The following is a 21,503-nucleotide window of genomic DNA, read 5'->3' on the forward strand; positions in this document are numbered from 1 at the left end:
CGGGGGCCGTTGCGCCGCGAGGAGGAGCCGCCGGCGGAGCCGTGCCCTGAGCCGCGCCCTGAGCCGCCGAGCCGTCGCCTGGGAGCCGCCAGGTACCCTGCCCGCCGCCCGCCTCCGCGGAGCGCCGCCGCGCCGCGCGAGCCTTTCCCCGCCGTCCCGCGGGAGCGGCCCCGGGACGCCCGCGGGCACCGATGCGCCGGCAGCGCTGGCGGCTCGCCGGGCTCCCCTGCGGTCATAGCGAGCGGGGGGGCGGCTCCCACTTGGGCGTGCTTGGTGAGGAGGGACGGTGGCTGMGCTTGCACTGTCTCTCCTGAAAAATAGATTTAAAATCCGTTTGTTTGGCTATTTTAAATTATTATCAAAACATGCCTCGCTCTGCTGTTATTTTAGCTGGCGTGCAAGCGAACTCCGGTTGAAGTTTCCTTTCGGCGGCGCTCCCCGCGCTCCGGCGGCGGCGGGAGGCGGCGCGCGGCTCCCGCGGCTCCTTCCTCCCCGCGGCTCCCGGGGCAGCGCGAGCCCGGCGCACGTCGAGCCCCGCTCTGGGAACCGCGCTGCCCTGAACGAGCTGCTCCTGCTGCTGCTTCCAGAGCCGTAACCGGCCTCCCGCATGGCCAGCAGCGCCTGCCTTCAATCACCACCCCTGCGAGCGGGCTTTAGAGGCAGGGGAAGGTTTTCTGCTAAATAACGGGTTTTATTAATGCTTGAAACTCCGAATTAAAGAGTAATTTGTCCMTTTGCCCTGTACGTATATGATTTGTTGATCAGAATGAATTCTGCCGTGTTTTTCCCAGTTTCCGTGGTTTGAGGAGAAGGTCGGGTTGAGGCTCTTTTAAAGAAGCAAACTGGAGAGAATCCCGTGTTGTTATTAGCCCTGGAGCCTTAGGATTTATTGCAGACCTTACGTTGCAGTTCTCACATTGTGTACSTTCTCATTGGAGAATCTTGTGTGTTTTCAACTCTTTTTCTTACAGCCTTCCCTAAAGGAGAAGGAACCAAAGCTAAACATCAGATATGAAGATATGAAGGGGAGTTCTGGGCTGTTTCCAGAACAGGAGTAAATAAAAAGACTTAAATTTGTAGCAGAGTCTCTGTAGTACTGATTCTCGAAGTGACTGTATTCTAATGCACAGAATAAGTGGATAAAGAAATATTTGAGTGACAGAGGCTTTATTCTCCCTGAAGGTGTCRTTACTTGTAGAGTACCTGTCATCTTTGCATGGTTGGCTTGCTTCCTAGTCTGCACTGTTGAGGTATGCAGAAACTTGTTACCAGTTAAGTGATTAAAACGTCTTTTTCCCCTCATTGAACTGTAAATTTAGCTATTGCTATTAGCAATATTTGTATTTAGCTATTAGCTAGAAACAATTTATTTTAGTGTGATCATATCATCGAATTATGCTTTAAGATGGGCATTTATAAAGTGATGCCCCTACTAGTAATTTATTTTCATTAAATGTATTTTATGTCTTAAGCTCAGAGGGCATTAATATGTGATCATTTGCTCATCTCATTCAAGCATGTTTAAGCTTGTTAAGTGCATATGAGATACCATGAGAAGTGGTTTTCATATCTCCAAGCCACTCAGCTTTGCCACTGGCCTCATCATCCCTTCTCATAGCAGATGTGGTCGATACCCAACGGCTTCAGCTATTGATACTGACTTCTGTCTGTGCCCTGATGGAGAGCAGTTTCCATCACAGACTTACCACAGGGGTGCACTAAGCAGGGCCCTCAAAATAAATCCTAATGACTCAATGAAYGGAGGAACTGATCTACCTTCACCTCAGAGTGGCGTTTTCTTGGTTGTAAAATTTGGGACCTGATGTCCGTGCAGTAGCTCTAACTTCCAAACTGGCTTTTTTTCCGTAGAGCACCATGATATTAATTTAAAAAAAACAGTTAACTAACAAACAAAACCCCTCTTTAAGTGAGCACGTACCTTGCAATTTATTTAATTTCATTTATATAGAGTTGCTGAAGTGTCATGACTTCTATTCCTTGACTTGTCTTCCCAAAATGAATTTCCTAATCACAAAATAATGCACTCTTTTAATCTCCCAAAAATATATAAAACTTTGTTTTACTGTGGTTTTTTTTTTCCTCCTCATAGTTTAATTCAGCTACTCTTTGAGAGGATAAATTACTTGCTATTGTGACTTTTGCTTCTACAAATAAAAATACATAACCAAGAAAAGATAGCATAACTTTTGCAACCCGAAAAAAAAAAAATGCAGTGCTATGTTATATATTTTAAGAGTCTTGTCTTTTAGCTATGTGAAAAGAGAATGAAGCAAAAGAAAAAGCTACGTGTCTCATGCTTTTAGTAACTAGTGGTCAGTTAAAGCTAGTCGTATTCACGTATGTTTTCCCTGAAATTCTCCATAATCTTTGCTTTATACATTAAATGTAAAAAAATTACATGATTTTTGGGTCTCATTGGTAAYGTGATCTGTTTAAGCAACTTGAAGAAAGATCCCAAGTCCTTTCCAAATATAAGTCCTTATTAAGATCTTGCCTGTGCGTTAGTTATGTCTCAAAGGCTTGCTCAATGCCAGCACTTTTCCACCATATGCTAAGCAAATAAGCAAATACTTTGGACCGTTTCTCTTTTTTTCCCTTTCTCATTGCTAATGAATCTCATCAGCCTGAAAGATGCTGCTTGTTGAATCCTCTACCTTTGATTCAGGTTTTATCTAGTAGTCTTACCTATTACTGTGCTCTTCAAAGAGGTCATCATCTTCTCCTCTAAACTGGAGATTAATGGTTCCCATGATGGCAGCCCTTTTTTTGCTGTTGTTTTGAGTTTTTTTTTCTCTTGGTTGTCTTGCATTTACCAGCTCTTTGGTTCAGGCCTTAGGGAAAGGAAGACCGGCACCCATGTTTTGCCTTCTCATTCAGGAATAGTTTTTCTTCTAGATTTTGCAAAGTCAAACTGCATTCCCTATGCAAGAAAACTCAGAGAAGTATCAGTACTTGCTGATCTTGAGGTTTTTTTTAGTATGTTCTGCACATCTGACTTTTCTGCCCTTCTTCCCTTTCCCCTTCTTCCCCCTCTACAAAAAAAAAAATAAGTAAAACCTGAGGCTGTAGAGGTGTCAGATGCAAACGTAACAGCATTGGCATTAGTGCTGCAGTAAGTATTTCCTCTAGTCTTAGAGTGCTACAATTAACATATATTAAGCTTTGACAAATTTTGCAGTTAAGATGAAATCTGAGCATTATTTAGGTGTGTAAGTGTCTAATAACTTTTTATTTTGTAGGCCATAGTAACCAAAGATGAGTCGTGGATTTTCAGAAAACAATAACTTTCCATATGACAACAACCAAATGGTTTTGGATATGATCCTGTGTTCCTTAGTTGGCGTTCCTCAGCCCATCAACTGGGACAGTGTGGCAAGGCTAGTTCCAGGATTCACATCCAAAGAGGTGCGTTTGCTTTGATAAAATAAAAAAAAAAAAAAAAAAAAAAAAGAGTTCAGAAGCAGAGAAGATCTTTTATATCCACTTAAATGCTTTTGAGCTAAGAAAGAAAATGGCTTTTGTCCTTGTGATTCAGTGAAGCTCACACTATCTGTCTGTGTTTTCTTGTAAACTTAATCAAATGTGTCATCTCACGCTTGTAGCCTTGCTAGGGGCCTTTGCTGTGACCTTGTGTTTAGAAAAAAAGCTCCTGCTCCGAAACAGTCACTTATGTGGAATGTTACTGCCTGGCAAGTTGGAAAAAATGTGCTTGGTGAAGAGTTTAATATTTTTGGGGGGGACACTGCTATTCAATAGCTTCTAGTTTGGGTTGAGTACAGTGTGACCTTGAACAAATAAGATAACTGTAAAAGTATCTGTCTGCTTTTCCTTGTATAAAGTCAGTATTGTTAATTAGTACCTGCTGGTTACTTTAAGTTAATTTGCTGTTTTAAAATACAATGTGTGAAATCTCTGTTTAAGGTAATTGAGACCTATGCTTTCATGTCTATTGAATTTTATAAACTGGCAAAATTTGAAACGCTGAGTTGATATGAAAAGGATTTTGCTGTGTGTGCCTCTACCAAAAGGGAAGGTGACACAGTGTTTATTTGCAAGTGGTAGTATACCGAAACATATCTGCATCAAAAATCAGTTACTTAAAATGTACCGAAAGCTGCTACTTCATTGTCCCATTGCTTGATCTTGTGACAGTGTGCAAAAAGGTTTGATGAACTAAAAAGCAGTGGAAGCTCGCCTGTTGACAACCAGTATAATCCCCTAATGGCTGTTGGTGGGAGTCCTGTGGAAAGTTTAGCAACATACATCAAATCCTCCCTGCTTGATACACAGACAGAGTTTCAGGAGCCTTCTGGTGGGCAGAATTCTGTTACTACAACTGGTAGGTTTTCAGTAATTCTGGAATTACTGACTTTGATTTTAATCAATATGTGCTTTTCTGTCTTGAGTGGTTAGTTTGCCCAGGAACAATGCTTTTTCAGCTCTGAAACGGAGAAGTAAAGCCTATGTATCAYGCACTTAAGAAGCCACTTTCAATTTAAGAATCGATGTTCAGATTTATCAATAGTTTGTGCCATGCCATGCCAAAAAGCATGATATGCTGAAATTTGTATTAAATCCTTCTGTTTGGGAGGGATGGGGATTATTCTTCCGTTTTATATCCCTGGTGTTGTGCTGTGTTAGCCTCTGATGCTTACAGTCATGTCAAGCTGTGTTATTAACATAGAAAATTTTGTATAGAAAGCTGAGAAGGGGGTTCCTCAAGGTCAGACTCTCCCTTCCCAACAAAAGACCCTGCAGTTCCCTCAATGGCTAGATGATTACATGGGAATTTGAGCATAAACTACTTGCTTCCTGGTGCAAAATACTCTTGCATTGCTATACACGTAGTCTAGGTCAATTATGTGGCCTCGTGACAAACTAGTCCTAGCTATTTGTGCTGTAAGTGCAAAAGAAAAATATTACTAACACTGCCTTAAGTACCTCTCCTGTAAGAAGTTTTATTTAAACAGTAGTGTATTAGTTATTCACTGGCTTTCATTCTAAATAAAGATATCTTCTATAATTGGGAAACTTGCCAATTGTGTTGCCTGAGAAATTTGCTTCATTGCAGTAATGAGTAAATGACTATTAAGTACCCTCATCTTTCAATAATGTCTTATATACATTAAATTGAATAAATCATTAACTTCTTGCACTCATAGGTGGCTACTTAGAAGATTAGTAGCTTCCCAGTAGGCAGGTAACAAGCTAATTCTACCTATAGAACTTAGACAATTATATCTCTTTTAATTTGCTTCTATTGCATGTTGTCAATGTTATTTCCTTTTCCTCTATAAAGAGCTTTGCTATATCCAAAATACATTTCTTAATAATTGCARTATTTTCGAACAACTTCTCAGTCTCATTTCTCCCACAGACCTTTATTTAAAATATTCATATTGCATTTGCATTAAAAATCCAGGATCCGCACACACCTTGGCTCTCTTTCTACCAGTATAGGCCATCTGTCTGCAGTAGAATGAGTGCTTAGGCAGCTAGGACTGACCCGGCTTCTTCCAATAAACTTTCCTCTAATATTAGCTGTTTTTCTTTAGTTATGGCCTTGCTAAGACCTACTTGTGCACGGCCATCATTTATATCTTTAGAGAAAGTTTTGTTTCTTCTGCGACTACTGTGTTAACTTCACTGKCCTGAAAGTTGCAGGTGTATAATTTTGGGGCTAAAAGAATCGGTCTGCTTTTCTTTTTGCGCATTGTTTTACTTAAAGTGCTACTTTAAGCCATGTGTTTGAGAAATTTGGGAAAAGTGCATCTGTAGAGACTTCTCTCCTTCAGGTTGTAAGCAGCATACTTCCACAGCTAACAACTTATTCATAAGGAGCAATTAATTCTGGTGGCAAAGCTTACTRAAATAAAAGTCTTTATGTGATTGGAAGTCATAAGACCCATATCCCACAAAGAAGAAAAAAGGAGTTAAAGGAATGAGTTATATTCCCAGAGGCAAACACTACAGATTCTCTTATTGTAGCACAARTTTTACTGCTAGTCAGGTAACATTGCCCCCGTATGAGAGCTGTGCTTCAGTTGAGTTCCAAGATACTGGAGCAAAAGCTCAGTCTAATCTGCCCTTTTTCCTTACATTTAAGGAAGGCCTACTACCACCTCCACAAGGAATAGTTCTCCAGAGTCTGAGAAAGATCCTGTGCATAAAGATGAAGAAAGCACTGATGGAAATCAGGGGTAAGATGATGTTCCTGTGTTTTGCCTACAGGATTATATGGCTGGCAGAGGGAGCCCTCATTGGGAGGAATTGCAAAATAATAGATAGCACCACTAAAAAGGACGCAAGAAGATCAGACAGCCATTCTCCTGGTTCAAAGTAGAACCAGTTAAACTTTTTTTTTAGCTTTCTTAATAAGAAAGAATAAGTTAATTCCAAAGAATTTTTGGTAGTTTTCCAACTGTTCATATTTTGTATGTTTTTATATCATTTTCCCTGATTCTGATTAAAAGAATGGTAGTAGAAACATGTGTCCACAGTTTGTCACTTTTCTCAAGCCAGGGTGACAAACACATCTTCTTATTTAGTATTGCAGGTACTAATGATTGTTGGACTGGTCCTAGGCCAGGAGCAAGAAAATTTCAATGAGGATGCTGACTTTTGACTCAGTGTTTTAATTTATTATTATTTTTCTTTGGAGGAATGGTGTGAGAATTTCTTATGTGCAGTAGTGATAGGCTACTTATGAATCCATAGATAGCTCTCCTTTAAAATACTGCGGTGTGTTTTTAAAAAAGGAATAAAAAAGATTGATGCTCACTGACAGCTAATTGAAAAAAACAAAGTTATGTTCTGTGAACGTAAAGTTCCCCTATTAATCTAAAAGAAGAAAAGGAAATCTGTAAGTGAAAAATGCAAATAATTTTTTTTACTACCAATTCAAGTAGCCATGTGCATTATCACCAGTGCATCTTGTAGAGATGCACAGAGATACTAGTGCATCTTGTGTGTAATTCTAACCTAATGGTAACCTTCTTTTTTGTAGAGATTTTACTGATTCTAGCTTTGAACTTTTTCTTAAGAAATGGTCCTTTTGATATATTATAMAGCAATTTTAATTTCTGCAGATGAAAATTTCTGTAGATGAAAATTGCTATGTACAAAATTAACTATTGTATGGTTAATACACATAGTACCTCAATACTAAGTTAAGGGTGGATGGGTGTATGTATCAGTGTTTTTTCAAGGAAAGAAGAAAAGGAGAGCAAATCACTTGTTTAATATTTTAATAGTATCCCATAGCAAACTTGAAAAAGTTAGGGACTGGACTTAAGGGACTCGAGAAATAATGGGTAAGTTAAACTGTTTAATTCCACTTTGATTACCTGTCTCAGTATATGCAYGTTTGTGCTTTTCAACTAGTATCTGACAGTGGCTTCTTACTGGTAGTAACTGTATAATTTGTTTTCCTTTAGATAAGAAAAGATTGTTAGTGATGTTAATATTGCAATGTCAGCAGTTTTGGAGATGAAATCTTCATTAATCAGTTTAGGCGTTCTTACTGGCTAGGAGTTGGCATTCCTACTGTCCTAACTTGTTTTCTGTCTTCCTTTCTTTTTTAATCAAGGCCAAATATGGTGATCCATGTGTGTGATGAAGCAAAAAACCTCAAAGAAGATTTTGTTTGTCCTCGAGACCTTTTGGTTTCAGAAATGAAGTATTTTGCTGAATACCTGTCAGTGGATGCCCAGCGCTGGGAAGAGGTGGACATCTCAGTGCACTGTGACGTTCACATCTTTGACTGGTTGATGAAATACGTCAAAAGGAACACCAAAGAATATGAAGCTTCTGAAATGCCCACTCTAGGTAAAAAATAATAATAAAAAAAGAGTACCTTGATCATTGGTGACAGATTCATTATGATAYGTACTTCATAGTCTGAAGTAAAAGTCAAGCTAATGGAAGATTACTGGTTTTAGTGTAAATCAGCCTCAGTGTTTTGTTTCAGTGCAACAGCCAGTAAACTGTTTCTATGTAATCATTATAGCAGAAGTCTTTGAGCTGTCAGCACTGACAGTTTTAAGTAAATATCTTGATAACTAATASAGTAAATAAGGTCTAATATTGTTTGAGATTTTTTAAAAATCTTTTTATGATACTTTGTTATCATCTTGTAAAATATAAACAGAATAAGATGAGGTAGGAGTCCTGAAAAAAACCCTTTGCTTTGCAGGTTATGTTGCGCTGAGTACACTGGCCAGAAATGGAAATGAGCTTATTATAGAGTTTTTTGAGTGATTTTTATCCTTATGCAGTTGCCTTTTCAGCTGTTTATAGTCCAGTGAAACTGGACGTTATTATTATAGAGTCCATAGTTTCACTCTGGCCACCTAAATGCTGAATAAAAAATTAAAACCAGCTAGAACCATAATAAAGCAATTGAATAAGATCATTCTAATTTATTTGCTAAGRAGAACTGAGAATATGGACAAAAATGCCTAAGAATAACACAGTGCCTTTGAACATGGAACCAGGCATCTGTTTCATAGGACTGGAAGACTTCTGCATGTTGGAAGATGGAATGATAGGCTGACTGCTTAAAATAATGCTTACAGTGCATGCTAAATATGCAGAGGGAGGGAGGTGATGTCAAATTATAAAAAGCATTCATTTTAAAAAATCCTTTTGTTTTCTTCTAGAACCAGCAAATGTTATATCAATTCTTATTTCTTCTGAATTTTTGAAGATGGATTCATTAGTAAGTATTAAAAAAGAAAGATTCTTTGCCATATGTGAACTAGTTTTGCCAAGCACACACACACAGAGCTTGAAGTAATTTGTCTGAAATAGCTTTATCTAGAAGTCTTTTATACTATTTTTAATGTTTCTGCTTTTCACAGGTAGAAAAATGTATTAATTATTGCCATGAAAATATGAATGCCATTGTAGCCACACCATGTAACATGAATTGCATCAATGCTAATCTTGTTACACGAATTGCTGATCTCTTCACACACAATGAAGTGGAAGAGCTGAAGGACAAAAGAGACAAATTTAAGAGGTAACATTTTGCAGTCTAATATATCACTGAAATAGTGTAGGGTTTCTAGATTATTTCTGGAAGCAGCTAAGACAGTATGGAGCTTAGAATAATAAATACAATTTATACTTTTATACAATGTATTTTTAACACAGAATATCATGAAGGGACTTCATAATTTTGTATTAAAATTTTGAGTCAATCTATAAAAGAGAATCAAAAGGAAAGACCATGGTAGGATTCCATAACATGTATAAATTATTCATGAATCATCGCATAGAGGCCAGGATTATGGAAAAGAGTCTTTTTTGGTTTGACCTGCTCCTAATTCATAGAGAATAGTTTGTTTTCAGCAACCTGCACACTGTGCTGTTTGGCTATAGAATATAGGATGGTCAGAAAGCTGAATAGCTTAATAATGGAGTATTATTTAAGCAGTGTAAATAAGGACTCTGGCGTAGCTACTATCAACAGTAAATTAATAGCGGGCAGAGTTACAGACACACAAAAGACACTGGAGGAACACTTTAACTGGCAGGAATTAAAACATTGCTAAGTTAATTCTAAAAGTTAAGTCTGATTTCACAAAAGCATTCAGTAGTAAAAAGTGTTTTTAGTCAAGTAGAAGCTGTGAGTTTAGATAGCAAACTGATAAAAAGCTTAATAGAGGAGGGGAAAAAAGTCTAAACAGAGTGTACATCTATAGTCATGTTYTATAAATATAGGAATTCCAGGACAGACCCAGATGTAAGGTTTCATCTGTAATATTATCACCATGAAGAGAAGGGTTTTTTGTCCTCATATCTTTATAAATGTTAGGTGCAACCAGGCTAAGAAAGAGTTACATGAACAGCACTGCATCAGATCTACAAATGAGCCTAGAACTGTCAGGTTAGATAGGTGAATGCTCTGCCTGTGCAGAGCTGCATGTTGTGAGGCAAGCTGAGGCTGGGCAAGGAGAAGGCCCTGAGCTGCGTAGGGGAACATGGCAGAGATGGTTTACTGAACGGTTCAGCAAAAACATTAGATCCTCCATAACTAAAAAAAAGTCCATGCTCAGACCCAGACAAGACTAGTTGTATAGGCATTTTTTACATGCACATCACGGGCGCTATCTTAAAGGGAAGCAAAAACTAGATATTGAAAGAAAAGTGACAACATATACATACTATTAGAATGTTATTATTAGTTTCATACACAAAACAATTTTCAGGTCTGTTTCTAATGGGTAAGCTGTGTTGCTGTCATTAATAGTAAACTTTTCTGCAAGAAGATTGAGAGACTCTTTGATCCAGAGTAYCTAAATCCAGATTCTCGGGGAAATGCAGCAACGTTATACAGGTAGGGTAATTTTCTTAATTACTTCAGTTTTAAAGACAGCCTCTGTATTTCTCTCCAGTGTTTTACCTCTTTTTTATTTTACTTTTTTTTTTTAATCTAGATGTTGTTTATGTAAAAAACTACTAACTAAAGAAACACAAAGACGAATTCCTTGTGTACCAGGAAAAATCAACATAGATCAACATGGAGATATTGTCTATGTTCATATAAGGTAATACATATAAGTGTGTGTGTGTGTGTATCTATATATATAAAAAAATTGACTCATAGCTAGGTATAGAGCAGCATAAATCATCATTTCAACAACTCGGGACTGCTGCTACAGTATGGAAAAGCTACAGCCAAGTTCCCTGGGTGTGCTGCTTTGGGTTGCACTGCTTTAAGTAGAAAATACTCAGCTAATTGTTTCATTAAAGGGTTTTTTATATGTAGCCAATGACAAATAGAATTAAAGGCTGCATTTCCACAGGGTTTGTTATGGAAGGTTGATCCATCTCTGCCATGTTAAAGACTTTATTCTAGACTGTATTGATTCTGTCATATCAAATACTATTCTGCTTAAAAATTACTAGATTTCTACTGGTTGTTTATTTGTTCAAAATATTGGGCAGAAAACTTTCCAAGGCCTATTTTCTCTGTGCCCGATTGATGTGGCACAGATGTTTGAATTGATTTTTGTCTAATTGAGCCATGTTTCTGTACAGTGCATTCCCTTCTGAAAGCCTGACAAGCTGCAGTACCCTCCCTCACTCCCCTTTTAAAAAAAYTAATAACAGAAAAAAATGCGTATTGGATTTATTCAGCTTAAAACAACAAAATGCAATTTCATGTCAGCTCCCAGGTTAATATATGTCAAGTTAGTATAACCTCCATTGGTAGTTCTAAGGTGTGGAGCAAGTTCTGCCAAACAGTCTAAGTAGAACTGAATCTGTGACCCTGTCCTGACATATTAGGATCGTTGGTGATTAGCCCGTTAGAATTCTTTAATTGTATTACATCAAGCAGGCTGAGTGCACGTAGCCACTAAATAATTCCTACCACATATATGTATGGGCTCTCAAAGTTAATTGGAATCTACATAATCTCCTGCGTGTGTCTCTCCTGGCACTTGTGGCTGCTCTTCTGGGTGGAATCTATTTACCCACTCCTTAGTCCAAGTGACATTGGCCACTAATGAATCCAGGCTTATGATCTAATACAAGCCTGTCTTTAATGGTATAGTTTAAAAATAGACCTGTATGTACTAGAATTTAGCAATACAAAGGAGATTCCAGAGGGGTTTTCATCTGCTTCAGCTAGATGGGGCATAGTAAAACACTGTTCAGGACAGGACCTGAAATTGTAGGGAAAAGTATTTGCTCTTTGCAAGAATAAAATGCATCAGTGCTGGATGCATGTTGTCTCTTGAATTATAGAGAGATGTGCTCTTTTATCACTAGGAAGGAACAGAGTTCATAATACCTTCTATTTTTAGAAACAGAAACTACAAATGCATGTAGCCATCAGGAAAAGATGCTAACAATCTTCAAAATTGCTGCTGCACTGCAGATAGATAGAAACATACTCCGCTGCACTTTAAGATAAATAAAATAGAATGGCAGTGCTTCACATTTGCTGTTTTGTAGTACTGTTCTAAAGGCAGAAAAATGCATTACCATTGAACTTGTTCACACATGTGCATTTTGTTTTCTTTTACTCTGTGTATTGAGTCTTCCTTCATTTCATGGTTCTCCTGATTTCCATAAGGTCTATTATTTATGTTAGCTTACAAATTGCAGTATATAGAGTTTGAAACGAAGCTAGCTTTAATGCTTTGTTACTAGTAAGCTTAGGGTGTTTTGTCAGCACCTGAATTTCATACCAATTGTCCCACCTCATATTCTTGTTGTTGTAAACTCTCCTCTAGTATTTTCAGCAGTGGAAGATGTGTTGCTTTGCTGTGCTCCAGCTCACCTTTCTGGTGGAAGGATCAAAACTGTTAGGACTCTGCCTAACCTGACCTTGTACTTTTTCAGAGATAAAACCTGGGAAGTCCATGAGTATTTAATTGGCCTTCATGAGGAATTGAAATCTTGGCGGGATGTTTATTGGCGCCTCTGGGGSACTGTCAATTGGTTGACCTGCTCCAGGTGTAACCAAGTTAGTATATTTTCACTTTCCCTTGATTGTCTGTGGGTCTTTTGTTTTATTTTCTGAGTGAGTTTTGAGACTGTATCAGGTCCTAAAAGGGTATGGAAAATATATTTATCCTCTCTAACTAATTGGTTTTGGTAACAGCTGCACTTTTTTTWAAAATTTTTTGATTGGACACAATTACTTACATTATGGGAGTTCTAAATACTTTCTTCTAAAGGAAGTATGACTTCTGAATACTTCCTTCCCATCATTTTTCTCACTGCTTAGAACAACGCATGATTAAAGTAAAATGGCTATTCTCTGTCCAAGTGGTTTTAATGAGTGACATAAAGGCTTTCTGCCTTAAGAAAGGTGGTGGCTGGGGGAGGACTTTTCCGGAATTTTTGAGATTTTGGTGTGTGACAGTAATAAAGTTGATAGATGTTATTTTTATGGTAAAATTTGGACTTCCACTGGCAGTCTCACCTCTCATCTCTCTTATGTAGTGTTTCCTGGGCACCGAGTTCTCCCATTGCCAGTACCATTCGCAGCCAGTTCTCTATCCCGGTGTAGCAAGTGCTCTGGGTTCCACTGGGACAGGAGTTTATCCCTGTTGCAACCAGAAAGTACTTCGATTTGATCCTACAGCTCTCCCAAAGGTACTTTTGTAATAGTTAACCTCAAAAGGGCATAATGCATGGGAGGGGATGGGTTTATAAAATCATCCTTTGCAAAATAAGGGCTGTGTATTATTGTGATGTCTCACAGCAGCATGAGATGAGGGTTCTGACCTCTGGACTCTACCTTTCTCCTGCTGCTGTCAACTGTTCTGGRGTGATTCAAGTACAGCAGGCAGTCCCTGGCAGGCAGGGTGGAGCATGGCCTTGGAGAGGGGAGGGTGCTGTGGAAATGCCAGAAAGCTGGATTTTTGCTTTTTGATATAGCTTGTGCTGTGCAAGTTGTCAGTACAACCAAGGGACACTTGTCTGTTTCCTCTTGTCACCTTACAGTTTGACCACATCTAATGCTAAGATTGGATAGGAAACAGTTCTGTAAAAATTGCTATTCCTATCTAATAGATTGCTTTGCTCCTCACGATGTCCCTTTCTACAAGTTCTTGTTAACTTTAAGGAAAAGCTCATCTAAAGTTTCTGGCTTGGGAAAGCTTCCAAGTATTGAGACCAAAAGTTTGTAGAATGTTGAGTTTTTGTTATCATATTTACTAGAATCACTTCTTCCCATTAGTTCATAATACATGTCTACTTTCTTTATTTCTTTATGTATGACAGGGCTGTAAAGTGAGGGATCATATGGTGGCTTCACCTTCAGAAGATAAAGATGTTTTGCCATCTCAGACTACTAAAATACTCAACGATCTGCTTCACCACAGAGATGTTATTGTTGTTCCTTTCACTAAGGATGAAAATAGGTAAAAACAATGTTACTGAAATAACTTTGCCTTTGGCATTTTACCTGTGTGTGCATTACCTTTGACTTCCCCATTTTAGAATGTGCATACGTACATAAGTTGATTTTATGATTAATTGGAAATTGAAAGAGAAGAGCAAGTATTTTTAACTTTTTACATTTCAAACAGATTTAGTCATTCAACCTCCATAACTAATCTCTCTCATTTTTATGTGTTAAGGCATTGTTATCAAAATACTAGTTAGGTGGCTAACTTGGTGGTGGCGGGGAGGTCTTTCTCTTCTTATCGTGAGTAAAGAGAGTCTGATTCTAAAGTTATGAAATAATGAAGTTTTCATCTCTTTCTCTTCAAGTGATTCTGGTATTGGACTATGTGATGAAAAAGGTATTGAATGTGATGTGCTGTTAGAACCAAATATGCCATGGGGCCCCAAAACAGGAGAAATCAATGCTGTGAGTGACTGCTACTGACTTGCTTTTTCCTCTTCTTCCCAATAATAAAGATTATTACAGAGATACTTTGAAGAATTTGTTAGGCAACCTTATATATACATCTTTTTATATACAACTTTATATACCTTATCTACCTTATATATGTAAAAAGAATGAAGCACACAGCTGAGCACTGTGGGACAGCAGAGACTAGTCTGAGTACAAAATGTCTGGTGAGAAGATAAAACTTAGAGGAAATCTATCAAAATATTTCTCTAAAACAGAAGCAATTCTCCATATGCCTGTGCTTTACAGGCTACTTATAAAGTGATGGAATTTAACGACCCAGTCATAGTTCAGAATACACYGAGTGGTTAATTTTATTCAAATAACAGTTGTATTTGGTTGTCTCTTCCAGATGCAAAAGATCCTATCTAACAGCACTGTGGCGTATATTTTGTTTTGCATATGCCAAATCAATAGAAATATTTTCTAAGACAAGTTGAAGTAAACTTGTAAAACTACCTCTGGTTTAAAGACATCCTTCTTGTAGAGATAAATTTACAAAGTTCTAGACACTCTAACATGAGCAAGTGCTGAGCACTAACTTCAGTTGTATGTGGTGGGTGTTTGTTTTTGTTTTTTATTTCAGAAACAATCTATGTGCTAAGTTTAGTCAAGTTAGAACATGATTCTGAGTTCACAGCATTTAATGGAATAGTAGTTCAGAAGTTGTTGCTGTGCTTCATTTCACCAAAATGAGAAGTCAAAGATTGAGAGTAAACTTTCTAGGAGCTACAGTGTAAAATGCTGTACTACAACATACCAATCCTATTTTGAGAATYGCCCTCACCTATTTATTTATTTATTTATTATTGATTCTCTAACATACACCTCTCTTCCTGGCTACAGTTTCTTTCTCTGAAGAACTGGACATTGCAGCTGGTTAGTAAAATGTTTTGTTCTTAATTTAAATATTTGCCCTTCCTTACTCAAAGATAAATAACTAGCTGGGCAACTTCTTCTAATATTTGACCAGCCTGAGGAAACATAGATAAAAATATTTTTCATGACATTTTAAGCAAATTTGAAATCAATTTTTCAATATTTGAGAGTCATGTTCTCAGATCTAACTTTCCATATGGTTTCCTCGCTTAGATACAAAGCTAAATTTGAAGAGAACTCCTTAGGACAGATTTAACATATTTAATAGGAATCAAGCTKCTCTTACCTTTGTCATTCTGCTCCCACTTGTTAGAAACAGCAGTCACTGTTATCTGAAGAAGAGGAGTATACCACTGGCTCAGAGGTCACGGAAGATGAAGTGGGGGATGAAGAAGAAGTGTGCAGGAAACCAGGTATGACTACAGCTGTCTCTGTAGTAAACTTCTCTGGAATTCAGATATAGGGATTCAAGGCAAGGCAGCACAATTCTTTTTCTCTTATTTGAATTTTATGTCTATATTTGCCTGTGTTTAGATAGAGACTAACCTAATGCTTGGTGCTGTCARAAAAACACTGGCAAACAAGAGAAGCTGAAACTATTCAGATGTCCTCAARGGTGATCAAGAGCATATTTTATAGGAAAGACTATCAAGAAACTTAAGAATTTTCACTTTCAGAATGCTACCCTGAAATCATAGTTGAGATGACTGAYTGGTGAATGTAACTAGAGTGGTCTGAAGATAAACTCTATAAAAACATTTATTTTTTAAATTATGGTACAAGGTTAAAGCTTCTACTTTCCACCCTAGTGATAAGCCACTTGCACTTGGGCAGTTTGTTCTTTTTGAATATGACATGAAGGTGTTGGGGTACACCAATTTCTAGAAGAAGTTGACAGAAAAMACTGTAATCTGCCTTTAGCTTGTTTGGTTTGACATCTCCCAAAGTTTTGAGTTTGATTGAATTAGTATTCTCAAGGATGTAGTGTGTATGTGCAGCTGCTTTTGCATTTACAAAGGACTGCCCAAATTTGTTGTATCTATTCTGCATTTTAAATATATACCTTAGTTCATACATGCTTCCCACACTGATGGGAAAGAGTTGAGTGATCTGTCAGTGTTAACTTATATGCCTGCAATATCAAAGAAGAGATATCCAGTCCAATTACTTTATAAGYGGAGGGAAAAATCTTTTTATAGCTGTTTAGTTGAGAGATTCTACATATCTGTTACGTTTTTTTTTTTCTTTTTTTAACTGAATATTACATTAATCAGCAGGGAGAAAGGAGAAATTAAAGAAATCCTGCAAGCATCCRAAGAAAGTGATTTCTTCACCTAGTGTTCAGAAAAAAGAGAAGCCATCTGACAAGGTAAAATCTTGAGTTTTGACACCAGCCCTTCTGGATTGAATAATGTGGAATACTCTTAAATTTTAGACTTTCTCTTAAAACACACTTAGGAATATACTTTTCTTTCTTTAGTCAAGTTCCCGAGATGCATCTCCATTTATGTAAGTAATTTTCAAATTCCTTGATACATACTGTAGCACATCCTTTTTTGTAAATGGTTACTGATAATATTCTGTATGCATCTGGTTTTCTTTTTCCAACCAGTGTGAGTATGCAGCAGAACAAATGGGATCCCTCCAGATCACTAAGATTCAACCAAGATGCTCAAAGAGAAGATGGTCTGTTTTTGCATCTGTTTAGTTTTTGTAGTATTAATGTTATGCATAGAACTCTATGCTTTCCTATAAGAAATGTCTGCTTTTCGTAAAACTTCTTGGAAACCTTTAGGTTGAGTTTACTTTTAGACATAACACTCATTTTGCATAGCTACTTCTGATTTGGTAGAGAATAGGCTTCTACTTGACTAATTCTTAGTCTGTCAGCTGTTTCCAAACTACATAGCAATTTTAGGTTGTACTGAAATGTGCAAAAATATTCATACAGGTAGAAACCACTCTTGAAAATTTTACTTTAGGATTTGATTGGCACTTGTTAGCCATCTGTTGTATTCTACAGAGGAAAAAATGTCTTTGTGGCTAGAAAATTGGAAGAAAATCCACTACTTAAAGCCATATGCTTTACCTTCACTTCAAATGAAAATAAATGGACAATCTTGGTTTTGCTGTCTAGAAAAATATTGTGAAAGAATTCCAAATTTGCCAGGGGAAAAACATCCATAATAAATATACGTTGGGATTTTTTATTTGTTCTTTGAAATGTCAGCATACAAACTAGAGAGATCACAGGGACAGTGCTAGTGTTATCATCTACTAGCTGCACAGGCATGCTAATTCCCTTCTCACATCCCTGTTCTGTTTGTGTGAGCAGATTAACGTAGGTAAACATGTTCATTTGTATTTCCATCCCAGTCTCTGACCAAAATATTCAGGATTATAGTTGTTCTGATCTGTTTGTTTTTGTCCTCTTTAATTTCTCCCCAAATACTGGTGTATTTTTTTCTGTTTTGAAAACCACTGCCTCAGAAACATTCCTGTAGATTTTTATTTCTCTGTAGTGTATCAGTCTAGTTTTGGTATCTATTGAGAACACAGCTGAAGCTAGGTTATGCATCCTAGGATCTAGATTATTTAGATTCTTATATGAACTTAAAAGGAAAGCTACTTTTGCAAATATAATATCATTAACRTGTATTCCTGTGTTCTTCTGGCTCTTGTTTTCAGTAGCAAGAAAATGTGTGTTCTAAATATTATGTCTTCTGACAGATCAGAGAAGAATGTCTGAGATTACAGGTCACTTGATAAAAATGCGACTAGGAGACCTGGATCGAGTCAAGGCAAAAGACAGTAAAGAAGTAAGGCTTGTCGTGTCAAATTGTAGCATTTATGAAACTTAAATGAGCCTTAGTAAYAAAAATATGCAATAGAAATGTAAATACCATCTTTTAACACTTAAGATTAAAAAGTAAATTAGGTGAAGCTCCTTTCTAACAGTCTGAAAACTAGATTTAACCAAGTAAGTGTGGGAAGGGATTGGTTTTTTTGTTGTTGTTGTTTCTGGTTTAGTTAGGTTGATATTTATTAGGTTTAAGGTCACTGCCTTTAAAAACCTGACATGTAAAATAAAATGGATTTGAAACATTTCAGTACTGGGTATTCATAATGAAACCCTAGGTTTTAGAGATTTCTATGAGAAATCACTGGTTAGATTGGAATAACTTCACAGCTTCATTTTCTGATTTGCAGTATGCAGGAGGCATTTATTCTAGGCTTGAAGCTCAGATAAAGGCTTCAGCACAAGTCAATGCACGACAAAACAATGCAGAGAAGAACACAAGGTAAGTTTTGGAGGGGGTGGCGTTTGGTTTTGTTTTTTTAATGGAAGGAAAATGCAGAACGTGGTCTTTTTTCTTCTTTTAAACACATTTGCCTCATTTCAAGTTTTGCTCACATTTTGCAGAGCATCCCTTCCATCAGCTTAACCATGTGTAATGTTTATCAGTTTATAATTGATAAGTTGATATTAATTTATCAAATTATGTTAGAGCTGAGAGAATTAAACTCTTCAATCTACACTGGAAGAACTATTTAATAGCTGATAGATTGGCTGCTGCTCCAAGATATTTCTTTGTGAAATTTTGAATAACTAGGAAAGTGTCAGCTAAGATGCTTTAGTCTCTTCTTTTCCCTCTACTAAAAAAAAGAGGAGGAAAAGAAAAAGAAAGAAAACCCTACCTTAAAATGGAAAAACAATAATTTACTGAAAAGCTGACATACTGTGCAGTTTTAGAGCCTACTGGTCACAATATGGCCAGTAGGTRAGTCTTTTGAGACAAATTTCTCACAGGTGTCATCTCTGTCCACGGAAATACAAATGACGACTTCCGTAGAAATAGTGATTTTGAAAGAAAGTATTTGGTGTCACAGTTCTTTAAATTCTGTGTACAAACATATAGTTTGTTGGTACAGGTATCCTAGCAGAAGAATAATTTATCAGTAGTAGATGTGTGAGATTTGTTTATGTTTAAAAACTCTTTAACATGAAAGTAATTTTGAACAAATACTGGACTACAGCGCTAACTTGACAAGAGTAACAACAAAGTTCTAGGAATAATAATTTACAAATATGTTTTTTTATGTGTTTTTAATSCAGGTCAAAATCTCGTTTTGGTCAAGGTCGTCCAACTTAAGGGCCGTGAAGAAAACATAGCCAATACACTACTGCTTCCTGAAACTGTACTGCACTCTGGCATATAGAGAATGCATAATTCTGAAAGCTTTCCTGTGACTTATTTATTACTTTAAGCTATGTAAATTATTTTGTGTGTTAAATGAATGCAAATCCATTGAGGTCTGTATTTATTTTAAATGTAAATACACTATTTCTTAAAGTTAAACTTAATTTTTTAGGCTATTGTGTTAAGTTGCATAGAAATATTTTATAATTTACAAAGTTAAATTATTAGACTATTTATGGGGAAAGATGTAAATATGCCTTCTGGTATGCTAGAAATACTGAAAAGGAGAAATGCAAGACTACTGAATTCTGAGTACAGTCATCAGTGTTGACACAAATCACCTACAGTATTTATTTTAATATTGTATTTAAGGACACATTTTAGGTCTACCCTCTGGTGATTTCCATTTAGCCAGTGTAATTACCTAGACTAGTTAGAGCAAACTTGTAATGCAGTTTTGAAGCTTCCCTCCATATACCTGTACAATTCTCATTTGTGTGAAAGTCGGTGACAGGTGAGATCTAGACCTCCAAAGATGATTTAAATGCAGTGATGATGCAGTTCATATGCATTTTGCCTATGAAACACATGCTTTACTTAGATGGAAAATATTAAATATTGATTCCTATTTCATAACTCATTCCTCTTCCGCACTACAGTGTTTTGTTCTCTTCCCATGTCCAGACCTTAGGAGGCAAAACACTTCTGTCGTAATGATGTCATGCCACTAAATCTTGCGGCAAATGTGTTGTTAATTCTGCAAGTTTTCAYTGAGATGAATTTGTGCATATTGATCTTTGGGTCTAGATACTTTCCGAAACCTGCCTGAATAATGCTGTTTTGAAGTCAGATGCACTTTGAAGTTTTTTATTTGGAGCAATAGAATACAAGTTCGTCTACCCATACAATCCAGGGCTACCAAATGAAATAACTTGTCTAGAAAATAAATCATTCTGAGCAAAGAAAAATGGCAATAATAGCTGAATTCAAGAAAACATTTTCTGACTTTTTGAAACAGGTAGAAAGAGCCCTCAGGGAGTGCTWATTTCAGACATCAGCTGTACAATAAATTGTGAGTTTGAAATTAAGTCAGCAAGACCCTGGGGTGAGGGTACGGGGGGTGGGTTATCCTTGAAATGCATTCTTCTCTCTATTTAAGCTTTCTTGTTTGTCTTGTGTCTTAGGGAATTTTAAATTGGCATTAGAAGACAAGGATAGCAATACTTAAAAATACTGCTTTCAAGATTTTTACTGGAACAGTATAAGTGAATTTTGTTTCTTATGTGTTTTGTCCAATGCTATAGCAAATTCAGAGCCCAGTGAAACCAACAGGCAAATAGCCTTGATTTGAGGCAGGAGTGGTAACTTTGCAGGAGTACTTTAACCTGTGTCAAATAAATAAGGCTTTACTAATGCCTCAGGTCTGTTTGTAAGTAGTAATGCAATTCTAGGCATTTATAGTAGATACTGAAAGACTAGTTGTTGTTTGCTGAGAAAGTATTTAGAATCTACCAGGTACAAAAATGCAGTAGAAAATATTTTGGCATAATTTTGATATTTCTGATAGTTATTCCAAATTCCACAGTTAAATTGTGCTAGGAAAATTGCAAGCTGTGTGTATATGCGGTTAGTTTTCTTAGAACTACTGACTAGGCAAAGGGGGAAAATCCTGCTCTATGGGTTCTGAGGGAAGTGATGGTTTTGCATGCCAGTATTGTAGTATTTTATTCAGAAACGATTTTGAGCTTATGAGAATAATATATATGATATGTAATCTATCTTTGAAGTATTTTCCTCCCTTGCCAACAACTTGAATTTTTCACATGTTAATTTTGAAATCTTGTCTTGGTTTAATGGAAATAAATGTTACTGATTTAAGAAATGTGTGTTTTTAATAGATATCTGATTAAAAACTAAATAAGTGCATAAATATTGTCTAATGGTCTCAGTCATTTCATTTTGTCAATTTGTGATTAAATTGCAGAATCATTGTAAAGGCGACAATCTGTCAACAGTAT

At 36.8% G+C, this 21,503-nt stretch overlaps 1 protein-coding gene across 2 annotated transcripts; it reads left to right on the forward strand.

Moving 5' to 3' along the window:
* Positions 1–64: 64 nt before the first annotated feature.
* KIAA1841 (KIAA1841 ortholog) lies at positions 65–21,283 on the forward strand. 2 transcript variants are annotated; one of them, XM_026036449.1, is made up of 21 exons: positions 65–92; positions 3,261–3,426; positions 4,174–4,360; positions 6,128–6,221; positions 7,610–7,848; positions 8,682–8,740; positions 8,883–9,043; positions 10,277–10,363; positions 10,464–10,574; positions 12,379–12,502; positions 12,985–13,137; positions 13,768–13,907; positions 14,260–14,359; positions 15,251–15,283; positions 15,597–15,696; positions 16,558–16,652; positions 16,764–16,792; positions 16,896–16,969; positions 18,014–18,102; positions 18,494–18,585; positions 19,401–21,283. In XM_026036449.1, exons 2-21 carry the CDS (start codon positions 3,277–3,279, stop codon positions 19,435–19,437), a joined length of 2,154 nt encoding a protein of 717 aa, XP_025892234.1. In that variant the 5' UTR covers positions 65–92; positions 3,261–3,276; the 3' UTR covers positions 19,438–21,283. The 2 variants fall into 2 exon arrangements, with proteins under 2 accessions (XP_025892234.1, XP_025892233.1); XM_026036448.1 differs by lacking the exon at positions 65–92 and adding an exon at positions 989–1,250.
* Positions 21,284–21,503: the final 220 nt, after the last annotated feature.

This window comes from Nothoprocta perdicaria, unplaced genomic scaffold, assembly GCF_003342845.1.
Source record: "Nothoprocta perdicaria isolate Ctin4 unplaced genomic scaffold, notPer1 scaffold_179, whole genome shotgun sequence".
Lineage (NCBI taxonomy): Eukaryota > Metazoa > Chordata > Aves > Tinamiformes > Tinamidae > Nothoprocta > Nothoprocta perdicaria.